General features: G+C 33.1%; 2 protein-coding genes across 6 annotated transcripts; one reads left to right on the forward strand and one right to left on the reverse strand.

Annotated features, from left to right (window-relative positions):
* The first annotated feature begins 530 nt into the window (after positions 1 to 530).
* LOC124953055 (G protein-coupled receptor kinase 1) lies at positions 531 to 6,226 on the forward strand. 2 transcript variants are annotated; one of them, XM_047503899.1, is made up of 16 exons: positions 531 to 1,816; positions 2,240 to 2,294; positions 3,036 to 3,112; positions 3,186 to 3,259; positions 3,356 to 3,457; positions 3,550 to 3,624; positions 3,696 to 3,757; positions 3,832 to 3,883; positions 3,957 to 4,148; positions 4,232 to 4,539; positions 4,612 to 4,786; positions 4,871 to 5,248; positions 5,323 to 5,380; positions 5,465 to 5,613; positions 5,736 to 5,828; positions 5,970 to 6,226. In XM_047503899.1, the coding sequence occupies exons 3-16, from the start codon at positions 3,049 to 3,051 to the stop codon at positions 6,126 to 6,128; spliced, it is 1,941 nt and encodes a 646-aa protein (XP_047359855.1). In that variant the 5' UTR covers positions 531 to 1,816; positions 2,240 to 2,294; positions 3,036 to 3,048; the 3' UTR covers positions 6,129 to 6,226. The 2 variants fall into 2 exon arrangements, with proteins under 2 accessions (XP_047359855.1, XP_047359854.1); XM_047503898.1 differs by lacking the exon at positions 2,240 to 2,294 and having other exon boundaries at positions 531 to 836; positions 1,400 to 1,816.
* Positions 6,227 to 6,689: 463 nt separating this feature from the next.
* On the reverse strand, positions 6,690 to 11,513 carry LOC124953056. 4 transcript variants are annotated; one of them, XM_047503902.1, is made up of 9 exons: positions 11,287 to 11,512; positions 10,625 to 10,780; positions 10,136 to 10,468; positions 9,708 to 9,878; positions 9,444 to 9,628; positions 7,915 to 8,080; positions 7,635 to 7,794; positions 7,521 to 7,528; positions 7,208 to 7,446 (listed from the first exon to the last, which is right to left on the reverse strand). In XM_047503902.1, exons 1-9 carry the CDS (start codon positions 11,356 to 11,358, stop codon positions 7,354 to 7,356), a joined length of 1,344 nt encoding a protein of 447 aa, XP_047359858.1. In that variant the 5' UTR covers positions 11,359 to 11,512; the 3' UTR covers positions 7,208 to 7,353. The 4 variants fall into 4 exon arrangements, with proteins under 4 accessions (XP_047359857.1, XP_047359856.1, XP_047359858.1 ...); XM_047503901.1 differs by having other exon boundaries at positions 6,690 to 7,528; positions 9,768 to 9,878; positions 11,287 to 11,513; XM_047503900.1 differs by having other exon boundaries at positions 6,690 to 7,528; positions 11,287 to 11,511.
* Between the last annotated feature and the right edge of the window lie 314 nt (positions 11,514 to 11,827).

An 11,827-nucleotide genomic window follows, 5' to 3' on the forward strand; every position in this document is an offset into this window, starting at 1 on the left:
TATAGAAATGAATGTATAACAAAGTTCGGATAAAATTAATCTGGAGCTTGTTGCTCTATTACTAGAGATACGATATAACGCAGATGATTAAATTAAAAAATTAGTATAAATTGTAGATTTCAATGATAGAAAAATAATCACTGTACTTGAAAGAACTAAATTGTAGATATTCTCGATATTTCATTAAGTTGTAATCATTTCTATCAATCGATAGTACTTAAAATATGTTTTTTGTAATTTTATCCATCGTATAATCTAGTCCTCTGAATTACTTTTTATAAAACGAAATATAGTCTTGTCTGCTAAATAATATGTATTATACCTTGAATCACCAGACACTTTATAATTTCCAAATTTATGTTTTAATTTAGTGATTGTGAATAATTTCAAAATAACAACGAAGATATAAATTGAACTAAAATAAATTGCGTACCGATTTGAAATTTTGTGGATTGGTGAAAGAAACATTACGTCAAAAGAGGGCATTGCTGTCACCAGGAACTCAAGAACTAATCTCGAAACGGCCAATCAACGAAGAACGTATTAATGCGCAAAGGCAAAGAGAACCGCGATCTCGCCGACTGTCAGTCGGTGATGAGAAACGAACACTCTGTAAAAATAAGTACGAGTATCGTGTGATTTCTCGAGCGAACGTATGTACATAGAGTATACGTATACGTGCGTAATTTTCGATTCTTGAATTTGATCTGATTGTGCCTAGCAAAGACGACACACGCGTATTTTCTCTCTCTCGTGCGCGCGATAAATATGACCGAAAGCGGGTTTCGACGTTATGCGACCCGCGTAATACGAGCGCATATATGGCTATAAGAGAAGTATAATTTCGTGTTGTATAAATCTCAGCTTTGCTTAATATACGAAGTAGTGAAGGATCGCTGACAGTGACGGAAGAGCGACCGTTTGCATTTGAAAAGAAATACATTAGGAGAAATAGAGAGGGAGAGAGAGGGAAGAAAATCTATAGACGTCGATCTTTTTCCCTCGAAGTTCGTCTTCACTTTTCCTCTACTGTTATCCGTTTCTTTCTTTCTTTATCCCTCCCTCCGCCTTGAACCATCTTTTCTCTCTCTCTCTCTCTCTCTCTCTCTCTCTCTCTCTCTCTCTCTCTCTCTCTCTCTCGCTTACCAATCGTTCGGACGTAACCTCTGTGTGTACTGTTCGATCGTCGTCTACCTACCGGTGTCGTAAGAGATCCTGTATCCATAGAATTTTTTCTCGAGTTTGGAGGAAAAAAAAAAAGAGATAGGAAAGATCGTCGATCCATCGTAATGTTGATATTAAGATCATTCTCATCCTGGTCTACGTTCATATTCACATTCTCCTATACGTTACCGTCAATGTCGTCTTTCGCGTCGTGCTAAAAATATGCAACTTTAAGGGAAGAGGCGAACCACACACGTTTATTCCACATCCTGAAAGTGCGGATCGACGTAGCACAAGCTGCGTGCGATAGAAAAGAAGGCAGGCGGCAGTAAAAGAGTTTATGGTGGCAACGGTGGTGGTAGTGGAAGTGTTGGTGTAGTGCTGCTGCTGTTGGTGGTGGTGGTGGAGGAGACGGACGAGGAGGAAGAGGAGGCGGCGGCGACGGCGCCGGAGGACACCTCGTGTGTGCTCGCTCCGAGCGGGTAACCGTCGAAGTGGTAACTTTCTTCTTTGCGGCTAGAAACTATCATCGGGGAAAAATGGCGGACCTAGAGGCGGTGCTGGCGGACGTCAGCTATTTGATGGCCATGGAAAAGAGCAAGTGTACGCCGGCTGCACGCGCTAGCAAGAAGATCGTTCTGCCCGATCCTAGGTATTCCCTTCGACCCAATTTCGTTTTTTCTTCCTTAGTACAATATTCTCTTCTCTCTTTCTCTCTCTTTCTCGAATCTCTTCCTTGTAGCTCGAACTCATCCTCCTCTTCCTTCTCCTCCTCCTGCTTTGCCTCTCTTTTTTCTATCTTCTCTTCATCCCTCCTCAATCCACTGCCTCTCCACCCCTTCTTTCTCATTCCCTCTCCTGTTACTCGTTCGCTCATTCACCTACTCTTGTTATCTCTTTCCCCCCTATCTCTCTCTTTCCATCTCTCTCTCCCTCTCTCTCCCTCTCTCTATATATATATATATGTATGTATATATATATTCATCTCTATATATATGTATGTGTGTGTGTATATATATATATTTCTTTCTTTCTCCATGCTCGCTTACTCACTCACCCACCCTCTTGCTTGCAGACTCACTGATTCAGGTTAAATAGACGAATGTAGGAACCAACAATATATGGCCAAGGTATATACCCATGGATGATACATCGTGATGAGAAGAATACATTAAAAAAAGATCTTTCCATTTACGTCGTTCAATATACGTGCACACGTCGATAGTTAGGACTCCAGAAATAATTTTTCTTGCATCCTATTTTCGCTATTTGCATAAATCTTTAATCTGCGAGTTTATACGCATTTAATTTTTTCATTTATTTCACGCCTATGATTTCGAACATAGATAAAAAAATAATTGTTTGATCTCATGGTTTTTATTTGTGTATGTATAAGCACAAGTTTTTGTTTTGTTATTAAATTTATCGTTTTTTCCTATTTTTTTTTTTTTTTTCTATTACCAAACCAAATATAACAAATATAACAAAATATGAAATAAAGTATAAGGTTTATTTGTATTTTCATTTGAAAGAATTTTTGAATTTTTGTTTTATGAATTTTGTAATAAAATAAATCATGAAAATTAAAATCTTATTTATTATAAATTTACAAATGATTAATTTGAAAGTATTAATAACTATTAAAAAAGAATGAACAGAAAGTAATGCATTGTAAAAAGCCATGAGTACAAGCATAGCAACCACAAAAATATATTTGATAGAATTTACCAAGGCTGATAAATTATACTACCGTATAAAAATCATATTTTTAAATATATACAAAAAATATAATAAAATTAATGTGATAATATTTTGGATTTAGATTTCTTTTAGTAAACATGTACATTTACTTAGTAAACTTTTTGTTTTAGTGTGAGAAGCGTAATGCATAAATATCTTGAGAAGAAGAACGAAGTAAATTTCGATAAAATATTTAATCAAATGTTAGGTGTGTATAAATATTATTTCTAATATCTATCTAATTTTTACATATAAAATTTACATAAAATCTTCTTTTTCAGGTTATCTTTTATTCAAAGACTTCTGTGAAACTGTAGCAGAGGAACCAATTCCACAACTTAGGTTTTATGAAGAGGTTTGCGTTGCCCTACAGAAATTAGTTAAATCTGGTAGAGTTTTATCATATTTTTCTATTCAACTTTATACGAAATTTTTTATTTATGCATTTTAGATTAAAGCTTATGAAAAACTTGAATGCCCTGAAGAAAGGAGAAAACTTGCTAGAGAAATCTATGATAATTTCATCATGAAAGAGTTACTTGCACATGCACATGTAAGTATATTTTGAATGAATATGCATTAAAAAATAATTTTGAAAAATTATAATATTAATTGACATATTTGTTCATTGTGTTTGTTTTATAGGAATACTCAGCAGAAGCTGTTTCTCACGTACACAAGTACCTTATGAAAAATGAGGTTCCCATTAATTTGTTTGAGGTATATATTATTTCAAGAGAAAAATATATCTCTTAAATATTATATTAAAATTAAAATGATCATTGTTTTAGCCTTATATAGAAGAAATTTTTAATCATTTACGAGGCGAACCATTTAAGAAGTTCTTGGAAAGGTAAGTGCTTGTGTTTATGTGTGTGTCATACCAATATTAAATATTAAACATATTTAATGCAAATGTATTTTTAGTGATAAATACACTCGTTTTTGTCAGTGGAAGAATTTAGAATTAAACATTCAGGTATAGTCGTGTCATTGTATTTCTAGTAAATTTATATCGGTGAAATTGATCACACGAATTTGTATTTTTACAGCTGACAATGAACGATTTTAGTGTACATCGGATTATAGGAAGAGGTGGATTTGGTGAAGTTTATGGTTGTCGAAAAGCAGATACTGGGAAAATGTATGCTATGAAGTGCCTCGATAAAAAACGTATAAAAATGAAACAGGGTGAAACCTTGGCACTTAACGAAAGGATAATGCTCTCTCTAGTCAGTACTGGGGTAAGAATTGCAATGAGATGTAGCAGAAAATATTGATAACTGTATCATTTCTTTTATATTTAATTGTTATATATATTTTTTAGGTGGATTGCCCATTTATAGTATGTATGACATACGCATTCCACACTCCAGATAAATTATGTTTTATATTGGATTTAATGAATGGAGGTGATTTACATTATCATTTAAGTCAACATGGCGTATTTAACGAGCCAGAAATGAAATTTTATGCAGCCGAAGTAATTCTTGGATTAGAGCATATGCATCGCAGATATATAGTATATCGTGATTTAAAACCAGCAAATATTCTCTTAGATGAACATGGACATGTAAGAATATCAGATTTAGGATTAGCATGTGACTTTTCAAAAAAGAAACCACATGCGAGCGTGTAAGTATAAGAGTATTCTAGATAGTCGAGCTTTTGCATTTTTAAACATATCTAATAATGATCATCTCTTAGAGGTACACATGGATACATGGCACCGGAAGTTCTTTCAAAAGGTACACCATATGATTCGAGCGCGGACTGGTTTTCCTTTGGATGTATGCTGTATAAGCTTTTGAAAGGACACAGTCCTTTCAGACAACATAAAACTAAGGATAAACATGAAATTGACCGCATGACTCTCACTATGGTTGGTTTATATTTCAATTACCTAAATGTTTATCAAATAATATAGTAATTATAAACACATTTTCCTTTTGAATTTATGTTCCAGAATGTAGAATTACCCGAAACATTCTCGAGAGAACTGCGATCGCTTTTAGAAGGTTTACTACAAAGAGACATCAATAGCAGGCTCGGATGTCGTGGAGGAGGAGCTGATGAATTAAAAGAGCATCCATTTTTTAACGGGATAGATTGGCAGCAGGTCTATTTGCAAAAATATACACCTCCTTTAATACCACCTCGTGGAGAAGTGAATGCTGCAGACGCTTTCGATATTGGTTCATTCGATGAGGAAGACACGAAAGGCATCAAACTGACCGATGCTGATCAAGATCTATATAAAAATTTTCCTCTTGTTATTTCTGAAAGGTGGCAAGCTGAAGTAGCCGAAACAGTTTTTGAGACAATTAACAACGAAGCAGATAAGGTATATAATTATAATATAATGCAATAATTTTACTCATATATTGTCATTAAGTTTTCAATAAAAATTACTTGCAGATGGAAAACAAGAAAAAAGCGAAACAAAAATTGCGATTTGATATTGACGACGAAAAAGGTGAAAATTTTTTTACGCCACTGCAATACTGTTTTTTGCGGTATACTTACATCATTAATAAAAATTACAATGTAATTATTTCAGGCTCTGATTGTATTTTACATGGATATATAAAAAAATTAGGAGGTCCTTTTGCAAGCGCTTGGCAGACACGTTATGCTAAGTTATACCCAAATCGATTAGAGTTACATCCAGAATCTGCTACAAAACCTGAACTCGTATTCCTAGATCAGGTTGATATTTCATTATATTTCACTTTATTTTATGTTACATGAAGTTTTTTTACTTTTCTACCTTTGTTCTTTTCCATTTGTACAACGTAAATAACGGATAAGAAATATTTACGAATTTTTAGATAGAGGAAGTTGGAGCTGACCTACAGCATGTAAAAGGAGAACAATGTATTGTTGTTCGTACGAAGGATGCCAAAATTGTACTTACGAATCCTGTAAGTCAGTTAACTTATTCGATTAAACGTTCAAATTCACGTGCATACATGAACATATTTTAAGAATGTTACAATATATAAATGAAAAAAAATGTAAGATATAGTTTAAATCTTTAATGGATTAATGAATATTTTCTATAGGACGAGATAAGTTTAAAAGAGTGGGCATTGTCATTAAGATCAGCACACAAATGTTCGATGGAGATGCTCGGTAATATGGCAAGAAAAGCTGGCAAGATTTATGGGACTGAACGTGATGCCGTGATTCCGGCGATGCAGCGTTCAACGAACGGCAACTAGCCCATTATTAGTATGTGTGCATCGACATACTCCAGTCCCACTGCCCCGCAGCAACAGCAGCAGCAACTTTTTTTATACTAAGAAATAATGGCAAAGAAGAATAAGATAAGAAGAAAAAAAAGAAAATTAGAACGGGCACGTTACGTTAGAAGAGCTCGTTGGATTTTCTGTAATTTAAAACTGAGACATCTTTCCCATCTCACACCCCCTCCCCCAACTTTTGCCCTAATCTCAATTCCAATATACCACATATGGATGATACAAATCGTCCCCAAAGAAGAAGTTCCCTTGTATGGCGGTTAGTACCGCACTGTATAGAGACTCTAGAAAGTAGTGTCGTTTAATAACATACAAGGGCCGAGAGTGAGTCCACACTTAGACTTGGGCGTTCTAGTTTATTCGCTCGGATGCATAGCGTCACGTCATTATATTTGTACGTTAGCTCTATGTGCAATGTGACGTAGTAAACTAGCGACCGAAATCATCGACACACGCAACAGCATACGAAGATTATGGTGATGAAGGAGAAGTTCACGCGATAAAGAAAACAATCACGAAATGAACTTGATAATATGTTATAATATCATTATTACACCACGGAAATCGTATTCTAATTACTCTTCCGCGTTGTACTGTTCATTTACTTAATTTATTTACACAATGCAGGACGGTTTTATATTATCTCTAAGGATAACAAAAAAAAAAACGATTTATTATTTATTATGTTATTGTACTAAGAAAGATAAAAAGAAAAATAGAGCGAGTATGTATGTACGTAGGTGTATATGTGGTATGTATGACGCATGCTTGTATGTTAGAACGAACGAAAGAAAGAAAAAGAGTAAAAGAGAAATCGTATATTGTTGTAACTGTGTACGCTTGGGTAGATGTAATACGTGCATCTACCCTGGCAATAAAACATGCGACGAACGTAATGAACAAGCTTCATTTTTATTTTAATTTTTCCATTTATAACATCGACTAATATTATCTGTTACGAATTTCTCTCAATAGAAGAGCCAACTGAGAATCTACGCTGATCGAATCAAGTCGTCTTTCCAGCATTTCGAAGTCCAGCCTTTCTAACCACGTAGGAGGATCAATTTGTTTGGTTGGAAGAGGACATAACAATCTTTCTGCTGCTGCACATACGCCACACCAGGTTCGAAAGTTTAACGGTTCGGAAATATTCCCTAGGAAGCTGTTGAAATGTGCTTGCTGTTCATCAGTCAGTGTCCTCCCAATTGCATCTTGAAGAGCTTCTTGAACATCGTTTGGGGAAATGTATCGGCTCCCTTGTAAGGTTTCCTCGTGGAACCTGATAAAAGTTCGACTGTATATTAACTTTCTTCCGGAATTCACGAAAACGTGCCTGCTCAGATATACTAGTACCGTGATTCCTAAAAAGAGATTCTTATATCATACATCGATAATTATTTGTATTATTTTTATATTATATTTCGTACCTTTAAAAAAAAACAAAGAAAATGTTATGCATATACATACCACGTAAACTTTGGCTATCCAGAATCTCAAAACGAGCAGTTTGTCGTGAAAATACACGTGGTACATCCTGCATCGGTGATACTGAAGTTCGGCGCGTTCCACGCAAAGCGAAATGAGTTTCACCTTTAACTCTTAGAGCCTCTTCGAATGCAATTTTTCTCTGAAATATTTTTTTTTCGTACATATTAAATAAATTCGATTATATTTTGATTAAAAATTGTTCTTTCTAATCTTTTTTTTCTTTCTCTCTCACTCTTATATTTTTTAAATAATAATTTACCTTCATCGAAAATTCCGCTTCGACTTTATCGCGATTTAATTCTCTGCACAAATGTTTCAGAATTTCTATCGGTATAAAACTGGAATGCATCGTCTGTTCTACCAAAGAAACCATTACTTTTTCCGAAGATACTACCGTACAAGAATCACCAGTAAGCGGATGAACTCTGTAAACAATAGTTTTATTTAATTGTACAATATAACGCGTTTTTATACATTATGCAGAACAATTATATAATCATACTGCTTTCGTTAGTCGTAACGTAGTAAGTAACATTTATAAAAATTTATATATATAGGATAGTGGTATTTGTGTGTGTGCGCGCGCGCGTGCACTCAACAAAAAGTGTCCACCAAGATTATTATAAAATCTAACGATTTTTTTTTTTTTTTAAACGTTGAGATAGGTCCTTATAATTTCACTCATTTCAGACTTACCCTTTAAGGAGGATGACAATCCTATCAAAAATCTTAAATAGTAACAGGTCAAATAACATATCCTTTAAAAGATCTTTTAATCCTTTTTACAATGATGCTATTTTTTTTTTTAATTTTGAGTCAATAATTTCTGAGAAAATGCATTTCGAAGTTTCAGGTTGAAAACAACTTCTATTTTATTAAACATTTAAAATATGTATTGCCGTTCATATAGTAATAAAATCTTTGTTCAATGTTATATCGAATTATTCACAGTACATCCAGTCTAATTCGCAGTAAATCCAATCTAATCTTCTAATAAAATCTGAAGTTCTTCTAATGACACTGATTGAGAGGCATATATTCTGGATTGTAAATATCCTCATAGAAAAAAATCAAAAGGTGTAAATTATCGAGAAAATAATGATTTAGAAACTGTCATATTGGAACTGTATAGTATAAAAAAGTTACATCGTGTTGAAAACATACTTTTTTCGGCATACTAAAATCATTTTGAATAATTTCTATGATCAATGAATAAATCTAGTTCTCAAATAAATCAAAATACAACTCTTTTGTCAAATTATTTAAGAAGTGTAAGTCAACAATTTTATTACCGAAGATACGAGTTTACAAATTCACCAAAATACATTGGATGTACTGTAGAATTGAGTAACATTGAACAAAGACTTTATTACTACATGGAGTTCAGCGATACACATTTTGAATATTTAACAAAATGAAAGTTATGTTCAACCTGAAATTAGAAATGCATTAACTAGAAAATTATTGATTCAAAATTAAAAAAAAATAGTACCATTGTAAAAAAAATTAAAAGATTTTTCAAATGATATGCCATTTGACCCTTGATGGATAAATATATGATGAAAAGCTATTTTTATCTTCAAAAAAAATAAAAAAAGAAGAATAAAAATGACCTGCCTCAGCGTTTTTAAAAAAAATCACTATATTTTATAATAGTTTCGGTAAACACTTCGTTGGGACACTTTGTATATATATATATATATATATATATATATATATATATATATATATATATATATATATATATATATATATATGCTAAGTATATGTATATAAATGTAAACTAACGAAGCTCGTCTAGATTCATTTTCAGTTTGCGAGATCTGTGTTTCTGGTGGTTCAAATGGATCCCGAACTTCCGTCTGTTGTCCATAAATCGAATTTCTTCTGCATTTCCTTTTACGTAATTTTTTTCCTCGCCTTCGTACAACCGTAGGTTCATCACTGCTGTTGTTAACATCGTTGTGTATGATCTTAAGATGATACATTTTTATGAAAGAAATATGAATTATTATTAACATCAATTATAAATAATTATATACAAAGCTTTACCGTTTCACAGGTTTCGACATTCAAGGAAGAAGGAAGAGCAAATGGTACTGGACGTGTTACCGAAGCAAAAGATCGACGTCGAGATAATGGTTTACTGCTGATGATCTGACTCTTTCTAGGGACTGGTAGAACTTCTAAAGTCAATGCATGCCAAGTGAAAGTTTCATTGTCCTATAAAAGATAGCAAATTTACTGACCATCGTGTCTTATATGAAACATTGAAATTGGCGAGATTCAACGAAGTACATAATTAAATGAAATTAAATAATCAAAGTAAATTATAAAATTGTAGAATGAGTGTATTTCGTAGTATGATAAACTATTACACGTACAATTCACTGTACGATGGATTGTCATGCAATTTTTTTTTTTTTTTTAATTAATACAATCACAGGATTGAGTACGTGGAAGAGAAATGTTTAACAAACCAATTGGGGCTGTGATTTGGCTCGCAAATCCAAAACTAATGTAGTGCGTTCTCGTGGATTGTATATAATTGCTGAAGGATCGTTTTGAATAGGACGACTCGATATTGTCGCTGCTTGCACACTAACAAGAGTAGGTGCCGGTGTAAGAGGTCGAGAATCGGTCTCCGTGTATTTCCGGAATAACTCTTCCGGAACAGTTATAGCGTCAACGTTAATTTCCTTAATATCTACATTTCCTGAATCAACGGTAACATCTCTTTTGCCGGCAGCTAATAATCTAGCACGAATCATTTCCATTTCTTCTGATAATAATAAAGCTTTACCTTCGCTTGCCTGCAATAGAATGAAAAGTGGAACGGACATTGTCACCGTATGACCATCATAAATATAAATAATCATTCCATATTTTAAAGGAATTTTCCAAATCTTGGTTATGTAATTATTACCTCATAAACAAATATATAAATTCATAAAATTCATTTTTTTTACCCATGTGTCCTTCGCACGACGCACCACTTCTTTGGCTTCATTGTCTACAGGATGATTACATAATACGGAGCATCCATAAGAATAGGGATTAAAAAGGCCAGCGTAAGGTCGAAGGGCGAAGGGTGCCGGGTTTGTATGTCCTGAAAGTTCTACATGCTGCGTGCAAAAGTTATTCTCATGATTATATCGATCGTTTCATTTACAACCAGAATATATAACGAAAGAAATGGGATTAGATGAAATTATTTTGAAATAATTTATTTCTAATTTCTATTAATGTTTTCATTGGTAATTCATTTCGAATAAGGTAAGAATGTTTTCGTAATTGTATGTTCAGATAAGGTGGATCATTGCAAGAATTACAAACATACGGAGAATATAGTAGCATCATGTTAAAAGAGAACGATGGAGCCACCGTCTCTTTAAGATTTTCTTTCGTGATCAGTCTACTACTTCATATGTCCAAAATACAATTTTGAGGTCTTCAAGGCGTTGCAGAATCAGAAATATTTCACTTTTCATATTAACATATCAAATATAAATATATTCATAAAAAAAACCAATAATTATCATCGTCCAATAAAAAAAAAAATCGAATTAAAAATAGGCGCAATTAAAAATAAAGAAACATTCCAATGAAATTCGTTGTCGAATAAGTATACCTGTGGTTTATTTCTATAAATAGGTCGAACACGTGCAGAGATGAGACCAGTGGCACTTGCGATTCCAGGCATTTTGTTTTTCCAGGCATTTAGTGGTCACTTTTCTCAATTGAATATATCGTGATACTTGTATGTACATTGATATACGTGTACCTTGCACTTCATTGTTGCACAAATAACATCCTACCTTTCGAAAGATCATTCGTTGCTTAGTACCACGTCGCTATGTGAATTTGATGGGTCGATTAAGTCGATGCAGAAATACATATATATATTATATGTTACACGATCGATGTAATGGACCCCGATATGTCTAATACATATTTATACTTTTATTAACATTTAAGTATAAAATAAGTTTCATATTTTCTATTGATAAAAATATAGCAGAGACCCTTCTGATTCTTCCACATAATGTTTAATCAAATATTACAAAATACAATAATATAACATTAACAAATAATTCTTATCATGAAAATATTTTCGCTTATAATAAAGAAAAAAAAAAATATATATATATATATATATATATACATATATA

The sequence above is a fragment of the Vespa velutina genome, chromosome 11 (assembly GCF_912470025.1).
Source record: "Vespa velutina chromosome 11, iVesVel2.1, whole genome shotgun sequence".
Taxonomy (NCBI): Eukaryota; Metazoa; Arthropoda; class Insecta; order Hymenoptera; family Vespidae; genus Vespa; species Vespa velutina.